At 40.1% G+C, this 26,989-nt stretch overlaps 1 protein-coding gene across 5 annotated transcripts in view; it reads left to right on the top strand.

Annotated features, from left to right (window-relative positions):
- The first annotated feature begins 1,761 nt into the window (after positions 1 to 1,761).
- The window catches only part of LOC117427643 (sialate:O-sulfotransferase 2-like), a 43,461-nt gene continuing 18,233 nt past the window's right edge, over positions 1,762 to 26,989 (top strand). The window contains exons 1-3 of one of the 5 annotated variants that reach the window (XM_058994424.1): positions 1,762 to 2,108; positions 2,308 to 2,399; positions 23,964 to 24,964. In XM_058994424.1, coding sequence (XP_058850407.1) covers positions 24,607 to 24,964 — 358 coding nt within the window. In that variant the 5' untranslated portion in view covers positions 1,762 to 2,108; positions 2,308 to 2,399; positions 23,964 to 24,606. Of the gene's footprint in view, positions 2,114 to 2,307; positions 2,400 to 15,270; positions 15,424 to 17,807; positions 18,288 to 23,963; positions 24,965 to 26,989 lie in introns of those variants that run through there. The other 4 variants (XM_058994422.1, XM_058994425.1, XM_058994423.1 and 1 more) reach the window with 4 other exon arrangements.

The raw sequence follows: 26,989 nt of genomic DNA, 5'->3' as shown, positions 1-26,989 counted from the left end.
GAGGGTTCAATAAAAAGTCCTGTGAGATCCATTGAGAGAATGTCTCTTGTGGCTGAGGGGTCACCTTCCCTTTCCCAGGGGCTGTGCTCATAGCACTGCAGCGGCGAGCAATTCAAACCAGTGCTCCACTCAGAGGGGGACCTCTTTCAAAGCTCTCAATGATTTCCTCTCTCCATGGCTTCCTTATCTGAGACATTCAATATATGATTGGCATATGTGGTTTAGATAGTAATAAACAGAACTGCATACAGTGTATACACAGAAAACTTCAAAGGGGGTGATTTCATATGAGTTCCTAAATCCTGGGGGGTTGGCTGGTAGCAAGCCTTTCCGAAATTAAACTTTTTTTTACATCCCCTATGAAGAAAATGTCAACACATCTCTTTGAAGAGAGAGTCCTATACAAATAATTCTGCACACTTTTAGTATATGTCCTTGAGCTGAACAGCAAGTGCTGCCGTACACAATGCTTCTGAAATTGACGTTCACGAAGAGAAGAGCACGACCCATTCCCTTCACCTCCAGCCCCGTCCCAATCAGCTTCAACTTTGGGGCTTCAGTTTTCTGGTGACCGCTCAACAACGTGGAATGCAAGAGCCAAATACTTGTTAGACACAGAGGTTAGACCTGAATGACATTTGGGTCACCACCTCCCTACAAGCCCAGGGTTAAGACACTTCTAGATACTTGATAACAGTTGATCAAAGAGGCCAATATTTTCCCTAGACAGACGGTGATAAGGTCCTTTGACAAGGGTGATTTTCTTTGAAAAAGAAAAATCCAAACGGGGATTGTGCGGCTCATTTCCTTTTTAATATTTAATGTTTTATTTTAATGGCACTGCCTCTTTGTGTTAACAAATCACTGCAATTTAATTAAATAAGGACAAGGGAAGACTCAGGATGGAGGAAAACTGTTACTTAATTCACTGACAAGCCCTCTTGGCAACGGTAGATCCAGGTGAATAGGGATTAAACAAAAGACACCTGTAGCCCCCTTGGCAACCAGATGGCTGTGTGTAGGAAGACAGCTTGGCAGGTGGAAAATACCTGAACTGTATTTATTAGACGTGTAAGAAATAAACCTGAAAAATATAATATAGTAACAAGAAGAACAGTTATATTCTATTCTGAAAATAAAAATAATAAATTAAAACGTGGATTATCAAGAACGTTAAGCATGTTTAGCTATTGTTAAGGCTTTCTGGTAAAGAAAAACAATAAAATAAGAGATATTTAACCAATATTATTATTATTATTTATTTCTTAGGTGACGCCCTTATCCACTGCGACTTACAATTGTTACAAGAAATCACATTATTTTTACATACAGTTACCCATTTATACAGTTGGGTTTTTACTGGCGCAATCTAGTTAAAGTACCTTGCTCAAGGGTACAGCAGCAGTGTCCCCACTGGGATTTGAACCCACGACCCTCTGGTCCAGAGCCCAGAGCCCTAACCACTACTCCACACTGCTGGGAAATCCAGAAAATAAAATGGTATCTGATTCTAGCTTTTAAATCACGTTTCAATAACAAGTGATGGGGCCTCCCTTGCAAAGTGTGCACATGTAATTCAAATAATAGATTTAAACCAGCAAGCAGTATTTCAGATCTACACAATTGTCAGGGAGCGGTATTTCAAGGGTGTGTGGGGGCCAGCCTGGTAGTCTAGACTTTTTTTTCTTTCTAGTTTAATCCCATGCTGTATGTCTTTAAATACTGTAGGCAGTGCTGTAGGCTTGTGCAACGTGCTTGCTCTCCTAGTTCGCTGCGATGCTGCTGTGTGGAAAGCTGAGGGTCTGTCTGACAGCCACGCTGGGGAAGGGAGCAATAGGCTGATCTTCCCCCCGATCAGACACATCGCAGGTGTAGAGATCTGACCTGATTCGTAGACGGAACCACGGACTACACGATTGTACCACGAAAAGGCTCCTTTGTCAAAGCGTTAGGACAACAAACCATTTTTCTTTTCTCCCATTGCAATTTTGCTTTTGCTCTTCTGCAGCAAGAAACCCCAGCTTCTATACTGGACAGAGAGGGGCTGCTCAGTATCGTACGAGGTGTATGTAAACTGCAGAGACAGAGACAAACCGGCTGAAAAAATAGTGAGGTTTGTTATTTACTTAAAAAAAATATATATATTAAGATTAATCGTTTACGAATCAAATGAAAATGCGACCTGGAGAGTGGATTAATCAGACCGTTGTACTATGTTTCCTTAGATAAAGAAAGATTAAGGTGAAAAATAATATCTATGAGTTTCCACAGCAGTACTACTCAAGTCAATTGTTTGTCGTCAACCAGGTTTTACATGATAAGGGAGCAGAGGACCAGGATTGTGTGCTTTTCGGGTTTATTCTGTGTTCTCAACGGAACAGCAGTTTTTCTATTTTGAGGTAAGCAATAATAATTACCGGACGTGGACCGTGTTCACCTGCCCATTTGTGTATGCTTTTGAGTAAAGTGAAAACAACAGTGCCCCGATTGTCAAAATGTTCATTATGTATATCCAAAGCAAGTGATAACAAATGATAACATATACTTACGTGATAGTACAGCGATAATGCGTGACTCACCTTTTAATAAATAAAGAGCCTGCACTCTCATTCCTGAAGTATCGATTTACCTTGGGTAGGTAGATATATCTCCTTACTACTTTCACTGCAGGCTTCAGTTTATCTATGCTACTGCGTGTACTGCAAGATATGCTTAGTCTGCGTATCCTTATACTTTGTCTTTGATGAGCAATTTGACAACATATTGTACGGTGTTGCCTTCAGAGTAACAATAAAGCAGTTGCATTGAAAGTTGCTGTCAATCTAGTGCTGCTCCAATGACATTTGGAAAAACAATACAGTAAGATTGGACCATTTTCAATGTCTGGAAGTGTGTGCTGTACTGTAGTATCTAAATGTGCACTGCAAAATAAACGGTCTGCATCAGTGGGGACAGCTGTATTTAATCTTTCACTGCAGACTGGCTGCAAAGAGACGGGTTTGACAAGATGATTTACAAGATAAACCAGCAGACTATATATTTGTGGAAACTCATTATTTTCCTTGGTATTTCTGTAAAGTTGTTCAGAGTGTGAATACAGAACGACAGGGATTTCTTCTTCATTCTGCAGTCTACAGCACTCGGATCCCTTGCTAAGTAAATATCGATATATCTGATAGCTTTTGCAAAATTTTTAAAGAGCAAGCCATTGAACAAACACAGCGGTATCCAAAACCTTGTGCATTTTCTAGGACTGGGTGAGACATTTAATTAGATTTTTTCCCAAGAAATGGGTGTCTGGAATGGTATGATACATCTGTGCTGTATATAATAAAATAATATTTTCACTACAGTGATTGCAGTAGCTTGGATCAGGGATGACTGTGGCTTTGAATAATACAAATCAGGATGGCTTTTTTAATAATTACAATACAACAAATGTGAGAAATTGCAATTATATATATATATATATATATATATATATATATATATATATATATATATATATATATAAAACATCATTTAGGCTTGATGTTCTTCATCTATTTCAGTTACAGTTAACCACAGTTGTGGGACTTTTATCTTTGTGTGTGTGTGTGTGTGTGTGTGTGTGTGTATGTGTGTGTGTGTGTTTAATCAACATGTTGTGTGTTCAACACTGGCAATAAAATACATGCCCTCAGTGGATATGTCCATAGTTGTCAGTTGTGTACAGATCTGTCCAAAGGGTTTGTAAGCAACTTAATCTGTAAAATTGACTTTTGGGTGAAGTTAAGACTTAACAGAAATACAATCTTGCACTTGAGATTGTGAGAAAAATTGTTCAGAACAAAATCCTGGTCAGATCTCACAACGGTGCGACATACTTGTGGAAATTTGTTTAGCTTCTACACTGCAGTACTTGACCAGTAAATCCCAGCTGTGCTACAGTGTGTTTCCATTTGGAATGGATCCACGTCAGAAAAATCCTACTTGCCTGTGGCAAAGTTTTGATTGCCAAAAAATAATCCTACATTTCCTTTTGACCAAGGAGCATACAAACAGTTTAGACTACTATGATAACTGCAAAACACTTAGGATGCCGCGCTACCGTAAGAAATAACATAACATCCTGGATGCACGCAAACGGCATTGCATTTGAATGACTTATGTTCGCAAAGTGGATCCATAAAATCAGCTGTTCAGCAAAAACACAGCTAATACATAAGCAGCTGACATTTAGATGCACAAGCTGCATTTGCAAGCACCGCAATGCACCCACAGGTGTGCAAATGCTTTATAATTATGGATCTGTGTGCCCTATATACTTAATGATCCCATTTCACTGCCCAGGATGTTTTTATAGGGCTAAGATTATAAGTTTGTTGATAATGCTTTAGGATACACTAAAGTCAAATGCTTATCACGCTATGAGCGACACAGTACTATATGTGTCATAGTGCATGTGACTATCTGATGGATTTATTCGCATGATGTGCAATAAGAGAAAGCTTATCTTTAATGAGAAACTAAATGAGATGCGGCTGTATTCATACCAACAATAAATCACAACTCATTCACCACTGAACAACCATTCTGCACAAACAGGAATCTGTGTTGTGAGTGCTTTTGGTTGTGCAGCTGTGTAGTGCTCTTGGGTATGTAGCTGTTTAGTGCATGTGAATGAACAAATATTTATGTAAGCCCCATGTCATGAGGAACTGTAGTAAACATTAAGTAAAATACAAACTACTAAAATACAAACACAACCACTGCAGTGAACGCATTAAAAAAGAAGAAATACTGCTGATGTTGGGACATTTTTAAGTGGCACAACATCGGACTTGAAAATAGAGGGTACTGAATGATCGTTCGTGGTATACGGTTTTTATTCACCACAGGAGGACGTCCCAGTGGTTTATGTAAGGACATTCTCTCAAGGCCAATTAAAAAACATACAGAAACATGTAAGCAAAGACACATTTGAAACTAGTGCTGATAAACATTTTATTCCACTTAAGCAGAATAACAAAAATGTATCCCACGCTAGATAACTGTGTACCCACACTTGTGGTATAAATGAAATTATACAAGCAGGTTACATATTGTTTCACAGAGTCTGAAAAGCACATTGGGCTTCTCTGTTTGTCAAAACGTAAAGCAGCTACATACAGTAATTGCATGCATTTATATTTTTTTAATATGATTTAAGTTCAGACGTTTTGGTATTTCGCAGAATCGATTAAAAGCCTTACAAAACCCTAAGAGATCCAAAATTACCTTTTACACTGCCTCCTAATGTTTTCACAGGCGATTCACAAGCGCCTCCACAAACTCAGACCTTACTTAAACATTAGCAATCTGAAGGCTCTGCACCTGTGGAGCTGTAGAAACAGAGCCTAACCCTCAGCAGACAGCACTCAGGCAGGAAGCCAGGCTGTGAGCTGACAGGTAGTGGGAGTTTCACGATGCCTCATTCTGGAGAATGTTTGTTCGCGGAGCCTGAGAAATGCAGTGAGCTTCTTATGTTATACAGTATGTGACAAAAAGTAAAGGCTGAATTTAGGATCATTAAAGGCCAGTGACATTGATTACAACAGCCAGTAACACTTTACAGTTATACTGTGTATTTACATGGTAGTTAGCAAATACATGTGTACTTGCACATAATTATAATGTTATTATTCATAGTTACTTGTGTACATTTCTTTGCACGATATAACCCTGACCCTAACTGTGACCTTATTCCCTAACCTTAACTCTAAACCTAAACCTAACCCCCTTAACCCAAACACTTTTCTGATACAATTGTGTACTTGCATATATCGTGCAACTATGCATAGTAATATTGTAATTATGTGTAAGTACACATGTATTTACTAAGTAGCTACGGTGTAAATACACAGTAATTAAAGTCACTTTATGTAAAGTGTTACCCAGCAGTCTTCTACTTCACTTTAAAATCTTTTTATTTGGCTCTTTAATTCCATCTAGGTTTTAGCTTGGCCCATAGCATCACCCGGTGGACACATGGTGTAAGGAACTTAAAGAGAACTGATCAGCTGGTTTCACAGACCCCAATTACCACTAATCGTGGATTACTTAATTTTAACCACAGATAGTCTGAGATGTGTGTTATTTAGGGTCTGTAAAACCAGCCACAAAGCTGAGTGATCCGTACTAATGTTATACTGAAAGTGAATGTAAATAATTCAATAAATAGTGACGATGGATGCATGATGTATAGTACATTCACAATCAGAGGACAGGTACACTGAACAATGAGAGATTGACCGACAGATGGATTGTTTGATAGTGGCAAAACAGATGAATAGGTGATTTTGACAGCCAAGAAAAAACCTGCCATGAGTGCTGACAGACAGAGATAGATAGATAAAGAGATAGCCAGACAGATGGCATTGTTGGTTGAAGGGTATATAAATGAATAGATGAGAGACTGGTGAGGAAAAAAATCAATGTGAGCAATGAATCACAGATAGATTCCTCGGGTAATTAAAATGGCACAGTAATGTCGAACAGTTTGTACTGATTTCTTATATTTGAGCGATAACTGCAGGATACATGGAGTGTTCGAGGGGCAGCGTTCTTCTGAGACAAAGTCAGTGTAATATTAACAGTGGAGGCTGCAGTATACTCTCAATGAGTCCTCTAGTTATTATATGGCTCAGTGCTTGGGTCTTTGCTTGTCTCTTTGTTTTAAGGGCCTGGTTTTTAATAGAAAAGTCAGTTAACTGCTGCTTCAGCTCTGAGTTTGACTTCATCCTCATCACTCAGTCGGACTGATGACAGGCTGCTGTTTTATAATGTTTGTTTATCCAACTGTACCTGCCATTTAATCTTATTTATATATCGTATCCTTTTACAAACTCAAAGCAAACTAAAAATGCATGGAGGAAATGTGCTAGTGTACAGTATGTACCATACACAGTACAGTGCAAATCCATTCAGCTACTTAGAGACGGAAAACACTGACCTACAGCATTGCCAGCTTGTGAAGTCACTGAGATCCTTCAGCTTTCAAATAATTGTTGCTGAATAGTTGTACATAATATATATATATATATTTAGATTTGGGTGTTCAGTTCCAGATTTGAAAGTGTGTACCATAGGGGAGTGAAGGGTGTATCTGCTGCTGGACAGTGTTATCACCACATCTTTCCTGAACTGTTTTAAAAATAAAACACTGGGGCTGCGTATTCCAAACCTGCTTTTGTAGTGTATGTGTGCAATGGAAATGCGAATGCGCCCATCCTTTGCATTGCAGCGGTTGCTTTGAGTACGTTTGCAGATGTGTTCTCTTTATGCACACAGACAAGCCAAGGGATCCGCTTCGGCGAGGCAGGTCTGCAGCCTGAGTTTGCTGAGCACAGCTGTAGTGAATTACAAAGTGGCACCTGGGCGCGCAGACTGTCACTTCGTATTGTCAACATTGCAGGCAGCACGAACCCATTTGTGACTTTATACTGCAGGGATGATGGATCAAATGTGACCTGCTTGACTACTGGGATTCATGACTGAGTAACACTGCTTTGAGTTGGAGGACACTTTTTAAATGTATAACACACTGCTGTTATTATTATTATTATTATTATTATTATTATTATTATTATTATTATTATTATTATTATTATTACTAATCACTCTACACTATTTTAAGATGCTGCTATGAGCTGTCTTGATCTCTTGCATCTAGGGAGAGGGGGCAGGTTTTCTTATGTATTTATTTATATTAGCCATAGCCAGCACAGGTAAATCTAAATAATTATCCACCACTAGTACATTGGCAGATCTTAATTAAGATCTATAAAGATACAGAACCGTGGTATAAAAAAATACAGTATTTATACAAGTCCTTAAAATGGATCAAACAGTTAACACTTATAGAAGACAATTTAGTCTGCATACCTTTAGCAAGGCCATCTCGATCTATAAAACGAGACAATGCAAACCATGAGAGACTTGACAGACACAAAGGCAACCGGGGGATCATGTAATATAATACAATACAATATAATCTAATATAAATCAAGGCATTAGGAAAGCTGACACTACAGGAGACAATAAAAGATTATCTGGCCAGGTTAAGTCCAGGAACAGGGGCAGAACATATTATAATGATGGGTGTGCAAAAAGCCGAAGCCTGAATAATTGGACGCCAAGATGCAAAAAACACATTCCTGTGTATGTGCATACTGTGTCCAACATTGCTGCCTTACAGGTTAATGAAATTGCTTTGGCAATGTTAGCGACCCTATGCCTCTTAGCCAGTTGCCTTATTGTTTAACCTTCAGAGCAGTGACTGTGGTCGCTTATCACTCTCAGAGTCCAGCTGAATTATAACAGCTACTGGGTTTAGTCGTATTTCAAAGATAATGCGGATACAGCCAATGAAAGAGCTACCCACTGGCGTTCTCTATTAGGCAGCATCAGTGGCTCACCAACACGTCTTGCCCCCCTCTTAGCACTCCTGGTGAATCATTACTCCGTTGAGACTCATTGGAGAGCCAGCTCTTAACATTCAGATATGTGTGTGATTCATTTTTTGTATTCTTAAAACAGTCTAGTGAAACTATTTATTATGACACTGACACCCACACTACCCCGCTGAATTGACAGCTTGGGCAGTGGTGAATATACTTGCCACTGAACAGTGCAGTGGAAAGCTAGCTACATTTAAAGGCTGCCTACAGCTAACAACATTAATGGAGATTAAGATATCAGTGCATTGGGATTAGTAATTGCGTACAGAGAATAGTAGGTTGTTGTTGATCAGCCTAGGGATATACTAGGCAGAGGACAATGTGTAAGCTTTTTCTTGGTGTCCAGAGTTTTGATATATGGACACACTGTGTGTATATTTTTAGCTGATAAAGCAGGGAATTCCTGAAATCTGTCACAGTGTTAGCACTGTGCTCTGTTTATACCTCACCTAATTGAGGAGTCTGTATGGGTCACGGCTCAGAGGCCCTTCTATCCCTTCATGACAATGCACAGGTTCCATGGCCAGTCGTCCTTTTGACAATGTATTTCTCAAGGGGACCGTGTAATACAGTTGCTGTCTGATCTACAACCATTGCCTTCTCTAATAATGCACGCAGCTAAAGGGTGTCCTTCAGTTCCAGCTAAATGTAGGTTGTCCACAATGACCAGTCCCATATTTTAGACATTAAATGTGAGACAGATAAGCAGTACAGTTGGGTAGAACATTTTCAGATTTTGTGCAGCTAGATCTGGTAAACTGGTGACTGATTTCGGTCCAGAAACATCCTTCTGTGTTAAGACAACTGAAAAAGACAGAAACCCCATTTGTAAAGACAGTTTAATTGCAGCAAAGAGCTGTTAGTAGAACATGTCTTTGAAGGGCCAGTTTGTTGAGCTGTCAGAACACATCGCATTGGCTAGATTTGCAGGTTGACTTATTTTTCATTAGTTTCTGGTACCTACCAGTGGTGAAAACTTGTTTTTTAATGAAAATGTTTTCGAGACAGTTTTTATTTAGGGAGCTGTGATTTTAATGGGATTTTTCTAATACCTCTGTAAACCAGGTACCTCGTTATTTCTCCTGTGTTTGTTTCTCCAAAAATAAAAAAAAAACAACACAAAAAAACGAGTGTCTGAATATTGTTCAGGAAAGGCAATTCCGGGCTTGTGTTTAATGCAGTTCTGATCAAGGCTTCTTAAAGCGAGCCTCTGTCTTGCAGCGACTTGCTTTTTAATCAGCGGATTCTGAATCTGAACGCCAGTCCCTTTGCAGCGTGTGCTGCTAATTACTGCTTTCTGTCACTCTTAGACCTAGCATGGGGAGAGCACCTTTAAAAGCTCAGCGTGAAATAGGATACACTTGAATTAAGAAAGATTTAAGAAGCATTTTCCTATCTGCAGTATTTTCTATCAGCTTTGGAGAATCCGAGGATTAGACTCCCTCTCTCACTCTTTGTCTCTCTTTTATTGTGCAAGCAAAGAGTAGAAATATCAATTATTTACCGTTCTGTCTAAGTCCACTATAATTCCCCAAAACAGGTCTATTGCCAGGTTCTTTCTGGAACCAAAAGTAACCTAGGATATGAGATCATCTACATCTGTCAATCTCCAGACAGCCCTTACTTCTTTTTATGTTCTAATGCCTTGGCCAATATTAGGGTTAGAAAATTCTGACCTGTCCAACAAGAAATATGTATGATCTCGGTACATTCTATAAATGCAGCAAATAAGGATTTTTTTTTTTTTTTTTTTTTTTTGCATGACCAGTCCACTTCACCATTGTTCTTAGACTCTGTTGCATATTTGGATTTGACTGATATAGGCCTTATTATTAATCTAATAAGTTTTATTGCTCCCAATTACCAGTAATTGTCCCTATTACACAGTACTATCCCATAAATCATGATTATTGTATTTAGTCTTTTCCAAAGCCTGCATATGATGCTTCCCTCCCAGTTCAGGTGGATGCACAGTTCATACAGTCTTGCTATGTGGCCTCCCATTACATATCAAAGAGTAGCCTACATGTATAAGAAAGTCGAGATATGCAGAGTCTGTCTGTTAGATCTTGCTCAATGTGATGCACAGCTGGTTCCTCACATTTGTTCCGTTACTTGTAGTACACACTTGCCATGCACTAGATGGCGCTAACCCTTTTGTTTATAAAGCCTTTATGTAGTCTTGGCCACTATTAGGAAAACAGAGGTCAAAGGTGGTTAGAAATCAGCCGCCCAAAGCTACAAAAACAAAACAAAAAACCCACAAGGTTGTAGCAGTGTAAGACAAAAATCTCTGCAGCTGTCAAACTGCCTGCAGTACAATAACACAAAAGAGGTGCTGGACAAAGTACAGACTCATTGTTTCAGTGAGTTTCTTTAACCCTTTGTCTGAACTACCACGTTCAGACTCAAATGTATTAACTGGTCCATCCCCTACCTTAGAAACCAAGAGTACAGTATAACCTGAACCCCAACATATATTCTGAACTATTGCAACAGAATGAAATGCAGCTGCAGAAACCAAACTTTGATATCATACTTCTGTGATAAGCGAGAATAATATTTACAGCAAAGTCTGCAGTTTTTAATCAAGTGGTATAAAAAAAGGAATAAGGAATAGAGAAATAGCTGGGAGGGAGGAACAAAACCATTTAACACTGATTGCTTTGCAATATAAGTTCTTTCTGAAAGGCCTTGAGGATTTGTGATGGTCATAGTTGACAGGGGAATCAGGGTCTGTCTGCTTTAAGTACAGCAGTCTAGAGAACTGCTACAGTGCGCCTCATTGAAAAAAAACAACACTTCCACACGTGTAAGAAACCCTCTGTATAGGTGATGAGGAAACAGTTGTGTAGGAAAAAGACACCAGAGTTTTGCTGCTGTGCGGCAACACTGGTTGCTATGCAACCGGGGGGAAAAAAATCAACCAAATCCCTGCTTAGACAACATCATTTCTCATTTAATGTTTCCAGGATACAAGGGCTAACAAAAATATTGAGTTTCCAAAGTAGTTTCTTCAAATGTTGACAACCCACAGCTCTCTTTAGCAGTTAGCCCCTGGCACGCAGAGGGTTACAAGGTGGTACAAGCCAGAGCTACATGGAGTGTGACCTTCTTGACCCCTGCTTTAAGGTCTCGACAGCTTTATAATCTTTTCTTGTAAAATGAGGGTAGAGGATTTGCTTACAGGACCTCAAAGCACACGTTAATTCCAGACTCCTTATCCTTTTGCAAATAGGACAGTTGATACAGAAGCACTGTTCAGACACATCAGACATTAGGCTTACTGAGTGTACAAACACTTGTAGGGTAAAAAAACAAAACAACATTTTTTTATTTCTGTTTTGTATCCTGAGTTATAAAAAAAGAGATTAAAAAGTAGGAATTAATAAACGCTGGCGAGAGAATCAAGCAAGTAGAAGGGGCTTGTGTCCCTGTTGCTACTGAAACTAACTTTGATGGTTTTTTAACAGTTGAGTGTGTAACACAATGGGTGATAAAGAGGTGTGCCCGGTACAGCACAGTGCTTTCCCAAAAATCATCTAACAGCACTGCAATAACACTGTAACTGCATTGTAATTACATGTGTAATTACATCTGCTATTACACAACCACATGTGTGAATACAGAGTAATTACAAATGATGCCAACTAGTCAACCTTTTTTTATTTTACCATTGTTGCATTGTGACTACATAGCTGTAATGTGTAACTATAGTGTAGTATAGACACAATGTAAAGTGTTACCAATGTATACCAGACCTGCATGTGAGGTAAAATGACCACTTTTAATTAGGTGCAAATTGCTACTGCGAATCTACATAGAGGTAGGTCTGTTTGGAGGAAATCCCATCTAGGAAGAATGATAAAGGACAGAGCGCTCCGTTGTTTGTGTGAGGTGCTCGCAGTGTTAGCCTCCCTCCACAGCGTTTAATTTGGCAGGTTCAATCAGTCCCCCGGCTAGTGTTTTTATCCCCAGGCTGCCTTGCCTGGAAACGATTTCTTGCTGCTAACGTCACGTTGCCAGTGAGAGACGGATTTGTATTACCTCTAATTTGACAGGTGTTTCCCAATTCTCCAACTGCCCCCTATCCAAAATAGTAGCACGTATAGGGAGATAACATATTGAAAATAACTTGATGCCAGTAAAATATAGTAATATTTTTTCCCATCACCACTACCACTGGTGCAGTTGCAAGTGACACTTTTTCGAATTCTCTACAGAAACACACTCAAGAAAATGTGCAAAGAGAAAATCCTATGGCCCCTCAACCATTAAAAAGCATTACACGTTATAAATGTATTTACACAGAATCGACCCTCTGTTGTCTCTCTCTTTCTCTCCCTGGTAACACGCCCTTGGCTCTTGTAAATGTTTAACATGGTATATTTCCATGCTCATTTAGCGCTTTCCTTCGTTTCCCCCATAATCATAATATGCATTTACTTCTCTTTACCATGGTTCACCAGGTTCAGTACCATAGTTCCCATTGACTTAACGGTAGTTTACCATGTTTTCACTAAGTTTACTGCACTTTGCTGTGCTGTTACCGCAATAAACAGACACATTGTTTAATAAGTATTGTTAGTTTCTCACAGGGTCACAAAAGTTCAAAGTGTGTTCTACAATCTAGCACACAGGAATAGCGGACATATGTATCACATGCTTTAGCACAACTAATCCCCACATTATTATGTAAAGAGTATAGTCAAGAAGCTTATGTTAAATTAGATTACCTGTATGAAACATGCCTGTGCTTGCAGTTTTCCTAGTTTAGTACAAAAAGTGTGTAGCCATGCCATCAGAATACAGAATATGGCTCCTGAACGCACAGCTAGGTTTTATCCAGATTTACCAGCTCTGTGTGTTTGTACAGTGAGGAAACCGGAGAAGGCAGTGCCAAACTGGAGCCGGACCAGATTCACCAGACCCCATGCATGGGCCTTGATGTTAATATGTTGTTTTGAATTACGGGTTGAAACTAATTCAGTCCCCGAGTGGCTCATCCAGTTAAAGCGCTGCCGCTGGGAGTACAGGATGAGTCACACAGCTTGGGTGGCGCCAGTTCGCGTCCGGGCTGTGCAAAGAGGCTGAACTTTGCTGGGGACTCCGAAGGAGGCGTCACATCGGCTCTGACGCTCCCAGGGTGGGGGAGCGTTATCGTGCAACCGGGATCGGTACTCCGCCCCCACTTCTGCTCTGGATTGCTCAGCGTAAAAGCGATTCTGGCTTTAGGCCTGTGAGATCGGAGGACGCTCACACGCCTTCAGAACGTCTGTGCTGTGCGGGGACTCACTGCGGTGAAGAGAAAAAAATTTAATTGGATATTCCAAATTGGGGGAAAAATAAATACAAATAATAATTGGTCACTCTAAAATAAAAAATAAAATAAAAAAAACCACAGCACTACAAATAAAAACATAAAAAATAGAACAATTCCTGTTGACACGATCCTGGTCACAGTCAGCATAGCTGGTACTGTAGCTGTAATCATTAAGCAGGAGCAGACTGGCTCAAATGCATGTGTTTAAACACAAGTGTAGGGCACTGAGAATCCTCTTTATCTGTCGTGAAAGATCACATTACTCTATTTTCTCGAATGCAGGCTCCCGCTTTGTTGATTCATGAGTGCCCAAATCATTATCACAGTGTTGAGACTGAAGCCTCCACTTCAGACATGCATAACACATAGCTGAAACCACTGCTAAGCAGAAAACCCCACTGCTTCGTGCAGCCGCATTGATCCACCCATTCAGAGGAGAGGCTTTTATCCTGTTGTACTGTCCCGAGTGTTTCAGTAAGAAATCCTCTCCTGACACCATGGCTACAGGGTCACTTCCTGTGGCATTCGGATAACATATGTCTTTATGAATTATGTATTTGAAAAGCACAGGTCATAGGTTTTTTAAATTAATGCGGAGAACATAAAATACGCTCTGTAACTGATGTAGCATAATGACATTCAGGGACTCATAAATTCCATCCCCCCTGGTCAAAATCAGACATGCTGATTGTCTTGGAGAGAAGTCACAGAATTCTGATTAAAGTACATGGGTTTGGGGGCTCCCGCGTGGCGCATCCAGTAAAAGCACTCGCTAGAGTGCAGGATGCGCTCTATAGCCTAGACGTCGCGAGTTCGAGTCCAGGCTATTCCACAGCTGACCGTGGACGGGAGCTCTCAGGGGGCGGCGCTCAATTGGCTGAGCGTCGCCCGGGGGGAGGGAGGGTTAGGTCGGCCAGGGTGCCCTCGGCTCTCTGCGCAGCAGCGACCCCTGTAGTCTGGCCGGGCGCCTGCGGGCTTGCCTGTAAGCTGCCCAGAGCTGCGTTGTCCTCCGACGCTGTAGCTCTGAGGCGGCTGCACGGTGAGTTCGCAGTGTGTAAAGAAGCGGGCGGCTGACGGCACACGCTTCGGAGGACAGCATGGGTTTGGTGTGATCCTCTCAACCAGTATTTGCAGTACCGGTGTTCCTTATAAATAAGAAACCAAATGAAGGATTGTAATGAGTCACGCTCTCGTATTTAACAATATAATATACTGTATGGTAGTACACTACGTATATCATAGTGCTGGAAAATATTCTGTAGTTAGTGCTTGCTATTGACACTGTCAGATACTATTGTCTTTTCTAATACACTGTAGGTTACACAGCGTGCAGATAACTGGCAAACCTGTTTATGTCACCTCAGTGTAATTTGCAATGAGGCCCTGCAGTAATCCGTTCTTAGGCCAAACAAATTGTACACCCAGGTGACAGCATTGCTTAAGCAGCTGTCTGTCTACTCACTCAGGAGCAGCTCTGAAGATTGGCCAGCCTAGTGAATTAATTTGGAAGTTAAGTAAAGCTGGAGCAAGTTAAGCAAAGCTGTCAGAAGCTCAGCGGATGGTGACAGTGGATGGTGGAGGCTGGAGATTGCTAATGTGGGGTTCGGAACAGCTTGACAGGTGAATAAACTCCTTCAGTATTGGGATGTGACAGGGCAGAAGGGGAATAGCCTGGAGCCACAATGGCCACCTTTTGCACAGCCACATGGTGTCAATTTGGTGTCTTTCTGGGGCGGTTGGTTGTCTGATTAATCAGCCCGAGAATGCTAGGCATGCAGTTCCTGGCTGGTTGATCAATCAGTCAATTAGCCACCCGAAGAAGACAGTACCAAGAACCAAGAAATGTTTGTTTGGGAAAGGCGAGGAGACTAGTTTAGACAGGAGTCTGGAAGCAGCATGTTGTGCTCCCTGTCTCTGCGCCGGGATAGTTGTGCTTGGGTGCTGTTTTTGATGTGATCTGGATTTATCTGTTTGTTTAAACCTTATGTTTGTCCCGTTATTTAAAGAAAATGTGTGCTATTTTTGCTGCTGGCCAGCACTGACCGCGACGCAACTTTGCCACATGCAGTGATTTGTTTCTGCGGCTGGATGCAGCACCATTTACAGAGCTAACGTTCAGAGCACAAGAAAGTCTCAAAGATGGTTAATAGTTAAAAAATGGTATAACTGTGGAGCAACAGGATTTTGAACAATCAGTGCTTGCTGTGAACACAGGAGATTGTTCTTCTGAGATATATTTTTATGCTGTTGGACTCAAGTAACCAGCTTTGTTCTTGCCAGCAATTTGTGGTGGTCATATCGTTTGATATTATGTTGACAGCCTGTCCCATTGGGGGCTTTGCAGATAATTACTTCTGTGAAGGAACCGTTGAAGCAGTCTGATTGTTTAAAATGTCTGTCAATTACACAGGCATAGGAGAGTGCTCTGTGGCAGGAGACAGACTTAGGGGTCTGTCTGGCTAAACAGGGAATGAATGCACAATTGCAGATTGTTATAGCAAATCGTTCCCACAAAACACAGACAGAACCCATGGGCGATTAATAGATCTACGAGCTCAATCAGTTTGTGAGAGCACAGCAGCGTGATTGTTACATGTTTTTGTAAATTATATCTGTGACATTTTAAATGTGCCTGTTGTAGATCGGCTTTGCTGTACTGTACCTTCTTCATTTACTAGCTTACTGAGGTGATCATACAGTAGTATTAGTGTTCATTCAGATTTTGAAATGCACTCCAGGTGCAATGTAAACAAAAGCCTATTTGTAGTCTTAAACCTTTGCTGACCAGAGATACAGACTATGAAATCTCAGTTAATCCAATAACCTTGCTCTATAATTAATATTGCCCTAAATCCCTGGAGCAATCCTACTACAGTATGTACGTGCACTTGGTAGAGTAACTCTCTTGTCCCTTCTTTGATCTGAAGAAAAAGAGAAGGAGTAGTGATTGATGCAAAATATGTGTGTGTTCGTGTGTGTGCGTGTGCGTGCATGTGTGTGTGTGTGTGTGTGTGTGTGTGTGTGTGCGTGTGTGTGTGTGTGTGTGTGTGTGTGCAGGTATTATTATCAATGTAAGGACATATGTTGGATGTAGTGTATGCCTCCTAATTCCTGTCATTGCTTGAGCTCACTTTGGATGAATGAGGATAAAAGCTGCACCAGAGGACACAACTGAGTATATCTTAATAAGTCTCTCTCTCTCTCTCTGTCTCTCGCTCTCTCTCTCCCCCCTCTTCTCTCTCTCTCTCTCTCTCTCTCTCTCTCTCTCTCTCTCTCTCTCTCTCTCTCTCTCTCTCTCTCTCTCTCTCTGCTTTTCCCTGCTGCTCAGCAGAATCAGACTCAGCAGGTCTCCCATGCAGTGTCTCTACAGTGTCTGCCTGCTTCCTCTCTAGCAGACTGAACAGATTAATCCAGACCCTTTTTGAATTTGTTTTTGTTAGTAGGATCTACCCAGCTCTTAACGTTAAATCATATTTGTATCATCTGGAAGGTTAAGATCTTCTACGATGAATTGCCTCCCACTGATATGGTAATTGTGGCAGTTATAAAGCAATCTTCCTAGCAGGTTTTAGAGTAAAAAAACACATAAACACTGAGAAATCTGAACACAGCAAAAAGTAGGATAATACATTTCCAATGACATCTATAACACAGTTATAGTACCTTCATCATGTGCAGATTTTCTTATGTCAAGATTAGAAGAATGGGTTAAATACAGCGCTGCTATATATATAATCAAAATGAGTTCAAACACATGATTTTTTTTTTTACTAAGTAGCAAACTGTTGCTACACCTCAGACATCTTAAATTAACCTTCTTAGTGGTTTATTTTTAGTAGCATTACCAGGTGCAGATTTGGCAGTGCAGCAGAAACACACTTTGAAGATCTGCCTGCTAATCCAAAGCATTAATTAGATTGTGTTAATTTAGCACAGCACAGTGAATGTGAACCACCCCCCCACTGGGAACTGCACCTGTGCTCACAGCAGCAGCAGCTCCTCTGAGGCCAGGAGGAGACATCACACATTCTCATTGGTGGTGTGCGTGCACATCTCTACAGCTGTCTGCATTGTGTGTGTGGAGAGAACACCAGTTTGAGGGGCAAATATAATGAAGACAGGATTTTGACATCAATGAAAACCCCCCATACTTCCCTGTGGAGAGGCGAGGAGGCAGAAGAATGCTGCAGGTGTGTCTGATAGTCAAGGCATTTCCATGGAGGCTTTCTGGCTTTTACTGGGCCTCAAAACTGGCACAGTGGAGCAGAAAATAGGGCCTGAGAATTTGACTAAGTGCCAGCGTTTAATAGGACCTGGCTCTGGATATAACTGCGCAAACCCAAAGAGGTTTGTTTTGTTTTTTTCTCTAATTAAAATGGCTGGCACACATCCAAATCCTACTATGATGCTCCAGCTCAGCGTTTCAGAAAGTCCATGAGCGTCTACTGGAGTCAAAAAAACCTACACCGGCTCTTTTTAAAAAAGTGAGTGTAAAGTTTTCTCCTTTTTTCCTGAGAAATTAAAACATTAAAAAAATCTTAACATGATTATAGTCTGAAAAAAAACAGAGGGGGGGGGGGGGGGTTACAAAGAAATGCATTATCAAGTAGGGGGTGCTCATTCTGCAGTCTAACACAATCATATAATAATCTCGAGTGTGCCATTAATATTAATACAGTGCATATGTCCCTAAAGCATGTCCCCAAGCTGCTGACTGGGTTGTCTTGATAATAAATATGCTGAACATGTTCCAGACTATCATATGATTCAAAGCAGCGATCACACGGGAACAGGGAGAAAGGCTTGGGGGCAACAATTATTGAAGCTTTGGAGCGTGGAAATGTAAACATTGTATCATGCAGATCAGTCTTTACAGAAATCATTTCAAATGCGGTCATTTGATTTGATGGGTACAGCAGTCGCAGCCGACTTGCAATTGTAATGCTACAAGAGGCCAGAAAGGTCTCTCCAGTTAAATCATTAAACCTGTCACTCCATTCTCATCCTGTGCCAATTCCTATAGGTGCCCCCAGTTAAATCCTATGGATAATATATTCATCATCCAACAAGCACGTCTGCTTAGAATTATGGAGATTCACCTGTAACTTGTTCAGAGACTCAAATGAAACCAACGTAAACCAACAAACAGTGTGGCAATGGTCGTCAGTCCTTTATCTTTTTCTTCACAATAGTTTGTGCTTTAAAAAAAAAAAATCAATATAGTACAGAGGAGTAAAACCTGAATCTATGCACTACAGTATATCTTTGATAATCCATGCAGCATAAAAATAGCACCCATTCAAACAGCTGCCTTCAGTTCCCTGCGATGGTTTGCCTTCTAAAGCTCTTTCCCCGTAGGCGTTTCTATCTCTCCTTCCTGAGATCTTAATAGACCTGTTTGATGTTCCAGTAGAAATTGTATCCAGAGGGTCAATGTACAGGGATGGGAAACTGATAGCATTTTCTCTGGGGCCACTCTTTTACCCTTCTACTCTTCAAACTCGTTAATGTTATGATATTTCTTTTTCATGTTGGAGAATTGATATAGTGACCTGGTGCATTTTTCCAGGCTGCATATATATATATATATATATATATATATATATATATATATATATATATATATATATATATATATATATTTGTATGTTTTTTCTTCTGTAGCAGGGTGTCTTTTTGTTCTCTGTTTTCCATGGCTTCACTTAACACTGGAGTGCTGTCCAGAATCCTGAATTACCACCGAAGGATGGTATTGGTTGCAATGCATATTCATTGGCTATGATGGCTGTATTTGAGTTCCAGTTCGATTGACATAGATTTGGATGGGGCGTGGGCCTTTGTGATAAGATCAAGGAGTTGGCTCTTTCTTTTTATCTTTTTTTGGTTTCCGCAATCGTCAGAAATCATAGGAGAATCTCAAGACTGTTTGAGTTAAGTGCCCCAAATTCAGGGTGCAGGTGTGTTTGTGCACAGCACCCTGGTTGCTTATGGTATTTACAATCCAACTGAGTGTGCCGTTCGAGAGGGTTGCTAATAGAGACAACACGGGTACAAAGGATCCCCAGTCATTCAGTTGACTGACTGTCAACTATGTGGACTGGATAAGCAACAGAAAAACAATCCATGGCAGGGGATGTGATGGGGACTGTGTGGGGGTTCTGTGGGTGAGGTGTGGGCAAAACCATGGAATATCAGCTGTCATTAAACAGAGAAGGGTTGAGCAAGGGCACAGCTCTTGGCTGTGGGGTGCTGACAGACACTCTGGCTCCTGTTGTGCCCAATAGGAGACACTACAGGGGCTATTTAGTCACTTGCCAAGCAAAAGGATTAAGGGAAATAACTCTATGTATGTTATGTTGGTAATAATCATTCAAATGTCTTTCAATGCAATTTAAGTACTTCCGTATATCTTCCCAGGCTTTCTTCTACCGAGGTGAAAGAAGATACAATTGTTGTAGCAAAAGTAGTAGATTTACTGTGTTACTTTTAATATTTTATCATAAAACTACAATGTGACATCCTCCCCCTCACAACACACAAGTGCCCCCTGACAAATCAAGTTTATTTATGGGCTTCCTTTCTCTGTTTGGCGTAACATCTCCTGAAGCGTAGGCTACGCGATGATTAATTCTGACATTTTCTCCCGGAATCCACTCTGATTCAATATTTGCTGGTTCATTAAATATTAATCTAAATTAATGACCAATCAGAGGTTTGTGCCTGTGGTTGCTGACTGATGGTCTAACCGTGACTGGGCTGTTAAAAAATTTCCCCATTTTTATCATTTACATTTTTTTAAAACAATGTTGAAATCTCACAAGATGACCCAAAGCCGACACAAAGAAAAGACAGGGCTATGAGAATAATTATTATTATTATTATTATTATTATTTTGCTATGTTGACAGCAAATCTTATGTGTTGAGTGTTTTCTGAATTTAACCTTCAATTTAGTTATTTGTTACAAGTCCATAAAACCTGCTGGTTTGGGGTTTCACCCAGCACATTCTGGCTAGTTGATTTTACTGATTTGGTCGCATCAAAATGTAGTTAATTAGCTGCTTTTTTAATTAATGCTTCTAGCATCTTGGCCTGGGATCTGTATCAAATCATGGCCCTGAACGCAATCACCATCTGTCAGTATGCAGCCTAATCTTTTATTTTCTAGTATAAAATGTAAGACGAGTGCACCCATTATACCATCTGCACTTGAATAGTTTTGTAAAATCCTTGTCCCTTACTCGTGGGAATAGAGGGATCCCTGCTCATGGATCCCTATGCACCTGACCATGTAGAGGGCTCAACCTCAAGGTGCACTGCGCAGAGCTATACAAATGGCATCTTCATGGGTGATATCTTTCTTATCCATCATATAGTACCTCAAGGTAACACCCAATCTACCACATCATAACTAAACTAAATATTATTAAGCACCTGAGGGATGTACTAGACAGGAGGATGCAAAGTCAATCAGCTACAGTAAGGGAAGCCACTATCATTCATTTGACCTCCACATCTGTAATACCCTGTTCAAACTACCCTTGAGCTTGTTCTAAAAGTGTGATTGTAATCCACTTAGCTTTCTGCATATGTAAATGTAGAGTGATCACAGTATAACACACATGACAGCTGTTCTGAATGCAAGGGGCAATATTTCAAAACTTTTTATAAAATGTGTAGAAATTTTAAAACAGTTTGTGTGAACTCTATGGAGTTTGAGAAGTTGCCTTGAAAAAAACAGCATGTATGCATTATAAAATAGATACGTAGATAGGAAACTTAACATGGTACAATTATGCACACAGTGACTGATATAGTGATCTAAATCTAAAGATATTTTACAGCAGAAATATTTGAATACTGACCCAACACTGAATGCAAACTGTTATCTGTAACCTTGAGTGGTATTCTTTGTTGAAGAGGGTGTTATTATGGGGGTGATATTTATGATATGGCCTGAGGCCAGTGTCTGGCAAGACTGATCCTAGGCAGAGAATTGTAAACAGCAACCTACACGCTTCACGCATATTGAAATAGCTTTTCCTCTTTGAATCCGTTTCGTGTTAGTTGTGCCTTTCTCATTCGTGGTTCATTATTCATGACTCACAATAATGTACTTCATCCTCTGTAAACTGCCACTATATCAGTATAGGCATGGCTGCTCTGTAATAGGCACCGATTATTTAATGGAATGTACCTCTTGATGTCTGCGGTAAGAGACCATGGGACAAGAAGGACTCCCACACCCCAATAGGGGTCTGCAATGTAGTTTGCTTTGAGTTAGGGACCTGACGCCAATGATTCCATTGCAGCATGAAATAATGTGGACATGAAACCCACTGCAGCGGATTATACTGAAACCAAATTAGTTACACCTAATAACTTTCTACAAAGGTACATTTTGTTATCTGAAATGCAGTTTGCCAGCTGCTTGTGTCGCTCTCTCTCTCTCTCTAATGTGGAGGCGATGCCATTACAGTTGCGTGAAACAGGTGTGGGATTTGAGATCTTAATATTGTTGTTTTTTTAATTTAAATTTTTGCTGCAGTTCTAATATTCTGTAATTGAATACGCTTCATTCATGCTAGGACCAGGGATTTTTTAAAAATGGATTTAAATGCATAAGGCTGAGCATGGCGTGTTATGAGCAAGGAGGCAGTGAGTAAGGCAGCGGTGGTTGAATTCTGTGAATTAACAAAGAACTCTATTCGCAACACAAAGATGCTGCTATTTTTGCAAACATTGGCTATAAATAAATACAAGTAATGGTTGTTTTTTTCTCTCTGTTCCTTGTAATGAGGTCCTGTATCAAAATAATAGCTGATATTCATCAAGGTCTTTACGTGTTACTACATACGATACTACTTACAGAAACACTTGGTTGCATAGTATCATAGCACCATAAATTGCCCAAGCTTTAAAACAGGCTGGCTCCTCAGTTCCCTTTGCAATAATGGAAATTAGAAAGGAGGATCTGTGTATCAAGTAACAAGTATGCTTTGTTGGTCACACAACCGCCACTGTTTCTGAACCAATTGGAAAATTCCATTCCTGTTGAAAGATTGCAACTTCGCTAAATGACTTGACAGTTGTAGGAAGGACTGATGCAATTTCCAAAATTGATAATGGGGCAGTAAGGCATAAACAGAATGGAAACTTAGAGATGCTACTTTATAACCAATTACACCATTAAACACCAATGTCACCCAATGACATCTCGTACAATGCATAGACAGAAGCCAATAGCGAAGCACACATTTAAAAGTAGGTACTTTTCCAATTAGATAAAGCTGCATTCTTTAATAGCAAAAAACTAATAGGAATTATAAAGTAATTCTGACATACATTATTTGAAAATTCTTTACATTTTTAATGTACCTGTTTAATCTAAAGGCCTGGATTACCACAGCATTGTATTGTTTCATCTCCATGGCCAGGATTTATAGTTCTTAAAAGTCTACCATCTTAGTTCACAGAGAAGAAAAAAACGTAATTAAAAACAAACTTTTCTTTATAGCCACTGAGCTAGACAGCGCAAGCAGTGGGAATACAGGCTTCACTCCAGATGAAAGGCTAGTGCATTATCCTGCCACACCGCCTTGCCACCCCAACTGTCAAACAATCAAGGATAATGCACACAAGCAATCCAATGGTTTTCTGAAAAGCATTTCTGATTTCAAAGCCCCATTGACAGATTTACACTGAAGAAAATAAGTAGACCACAGCAGCAGTGTGTTTTTTAAGGAACTTGTGGTTTCCTCTTACTCAATATGCCCTTTGGAATAATGCTGTGTTATTTGATAATGATGCCATATGTGAGGAACATTGTATCTGTACCTACTTGTGACTCAGTCAGTTGTGTAACCACGAAAAAAGTGCTGTTGATCAGAAAGCAAATGCTTTGACTAGTTTATCTCATGTGCACACACTGATAATGTGATAAATCTATCCTAACTGCATTATGGTTTTTTTTCACAAAAGGGACAGGGTATTTTAATTGACAGTTAATGATGTGCTGTATGTTGCCGATGTTTGTTTCCATGAAAAGAGAAAAGAGATGACAAAGTAATTAAAAAAGAAAGGCCGATGCTAATGACTGATGTTTCCTTAGACTAAAGGGGCTAGAAAACAAATAACCGAGCTGGTTTATTTTACTTGCAGGTGCTGAATTTCTCCCCTGTGCCTGAGATTGCATAAACGGTGGTTTGTTAAAAGGAAGGGTATCAGTCAGCACTTTGTACCTGAGAATCGGCAGCCAGGGGTCTGGCTGGGAATCGTAGACAGAGCCAATTCCATTAGGAAAAGAAAATGCTCCAAAGAGCCTGCATTCCGGACTTGAAAACAGACCTGGAGCTGCGTCAGCTGATCGTCTTTCAAATCACCGGCGAGAGTTCGATTTACAAGACATGAACCCTCCAAGAAATGAGTCTCCTGGGCATGCTGTAGGGACTTAAATAAGAGGAGCGCTAAAACAGCGAGACACAGGATACATTTAACCCACTGGAATAGATACCATGCAAGTCTCCCACTGACGGAAAAACTGAAAGTGGAATTTTTTTTTTTTTTTTACAGTATCGGTGTTTAGTTTTTTTAAAACATTTTTCTTTTTTTAAAGTGTGCGTAAGGATCTAGCTCTGTATTCCATTGTTAAATATTACTTTTTATTTTTTTTTACTTTTCATTTAAGAAAGACTTTGGATATAGACAACCAGGCACCCAGCAGATTGCAGCAATACGGTGGCTTTATGTCCGGCTTCAGTGCCCAGAGTTTCAGTAAAGCAGGGCACTGGCAGCCAGGTAGAGAATGGCTAAGCTATTGCTCAAACTACAACGCTACTTCCGAAGGAAGCCTGTGCGGTTCTTTTCCTTCATCATCTTGTACCTGACGGCTGGGAGTCTTGCATTCCTGCATTCCAGCTTCGCTGGGGAATCTACGGAGACCAGTAAGGAACCAGTAGCTGTTGAAACTATAAACGGAGCTCTGGTCACTCAGAACCCGGGCCTGATCGGCAGGGTCTTCAAGGAAACCCCCAAACCGTCGAGGCGCTACGGGCCGCCCTGGCTGAAACCCGCCTCCAAGGATCCGTCAGAGAAGGACAGAGCGGGCAGCTGGAGCCGTGCCCTCAAAGGGAGGAGCACCAGGGACCAGGAAGAAAGCAGGGGTGAGTTGCCTTCTTGTTAGTTTTAATTTTAAAGAGCACTTACAGAGCTTATGAGGTACTTCCAGTCTAAGTATAACATACACTGGATGTAATTATGTTTCAGTTTTAATGCATCATATACCTGTATTGTTAAGGTTTAGTGTAAGGATTAGATTAGGATTAGATTAGGATTAGATTAGGATCATATGATGTGTTAGTCATGCTGTGGAAATGTGTTATTACGTTATTGTTACTGGGTAACATGTGTCTAGTAACTAAAAGTGTCAGTGATTAATTTAAGCATCCACAGTAAACAGCCAAACTGCCCTTCAATAAGACTTGTCTTCTATTTCTGTATTATATAAACTGGGACATGAGGAAGATTGACTCCTAGATAATACATTTCTGAAGCCAGTCCATCTTGGTTTTATTTCTCTCTTGAAGAAAGAACAAAGTTGGGTAGTGAGGCTAAAACCTGCACATTTTGTGAGTTCTTTATTCTTTTGATGTTTTGATGTTAGTTGTCTTGCCTACAGACATTCCAATTGCTGTTAATGATATATCTATATATCTATATATCTATATATCTATATATCTATATATATATATATATATATATATATATATATATATATATATATATATATATATATATATATATATATATATATATATATATATATATATATATATATATATATATATATATATATATATATATATATATATAGGACAGCAGTGTGGAGTAGTGGTTAGGGCTCTGGACTTCTGACCGGAGGGTCGTGGGTTCAATCCCTTGTGGGGGACACTGCTGCTGTACCCTTGAGCAAGGTACTTTACCTAGATTGCTCCAGTAAAAAAACCCAATTGTATAAATGGGTAATTGTATGTAAAAATAATGTGATATATTGTGACAATTGTAAGTCGCCCTGGATAAGGGCGTCTGCTAAGAAATAAATAATAATAATATATATATATATATATATATATATATATATATATATATATATATATATATATATATATTAACGTCGGTCCATTCTTTAATGTTGAAGATCCCCTCTTGTCATGACTTTTCTTATAGTCTTCTGTAAAATCTCTCTTTTTGACCATCTGCATATCAAAAATAGCTCACCATTAAAATCATGTTATCAGTATTAACTGGAAGACAATCTGAAGTCGATTGTGACCAGACCTCTATTAAAGTCACATCACTATTCCCTTGTTCTGATTATAAATAAGAGAATACCTCTGTACAATTTGAATATATGGATTTTATTATTATTTGTTTACTTAGCAGACGGCTTTATCCAAGGCGACTTACAGAGACTAGGGTGTGTGAACTATGCATCAGCTGCAGAATCACTTACAATTACATCTCACCCAAAAGACGGAGCACAAGGAGGTTAAGTGACTTGCTCAGGGTCACACAATGAGTCAGTGGCTGAGGTGGTATTTGAACCAGGGACCTCCTGGTTACAAGTCCTTTTCTTTAACCACTGGACCACACAGGGTCCCACAGTGACTCATTTGGTAAAGGCACTACTGCACTGGATGCAGGGTGAGTCCTACAGGTTCCTGCAGGTTCCAGTCCTGGACCGTCTTGGCTCTGCATTGGCCTTTGCGCTCCCATGGGTGGGGACGACCCCCACTGCCTCAGTAACTTGGCAGCATCCTTTGCTCAGGTGCGGTGGGTTAAGAGAGCGATTGGCTTGAAACAGAGGTAATCGGTTGATCTTCAGCCCTCCTGATTGAGTGGTAACATTTGAATTTGAAAAGAGAACCAGGGATTCTATTGATAATTGACAAAGATATATGGATTAAGTGGATTGCACTGTTAAAATGCAGTAGAGTAGGACTCTTCGCAACAGCCGGTTCTGACCCCCTGGGACCATGAATGTGGTTGCAATTTGTTGTCATTAATAAAGTGGGTCACTGACAAGAGGCAGCACACAGTACCATTCTGCTATAGTACATTGAATCGGGGACAGCAGCATAATGGATTGTGCTGGTATTTAGGGAAATAGCTGCAGTGTTATCATTTAT

Source organism: Acipenser ruthenus, chromosome 21 (assembly GCF_902713425.1).
Source record: "Acipenser ruthenus chromosome 21, fAciRut3.2 maternal haplotype, whole genome shotgun sequence".
NCBI classification, from domain to species: domain Eukaryota; kingdom Metazoa; phylum Chordata; class Actinopteri; order Acipenseriformes; family Acipenseridae; genus Acipenser; species Acipenser ruthenus.
The sequence above is the reverse complement of the archived record's forward strand: the minus strand, read 5'-3'. Positions and strand labels throughout refer to the sequence as shown.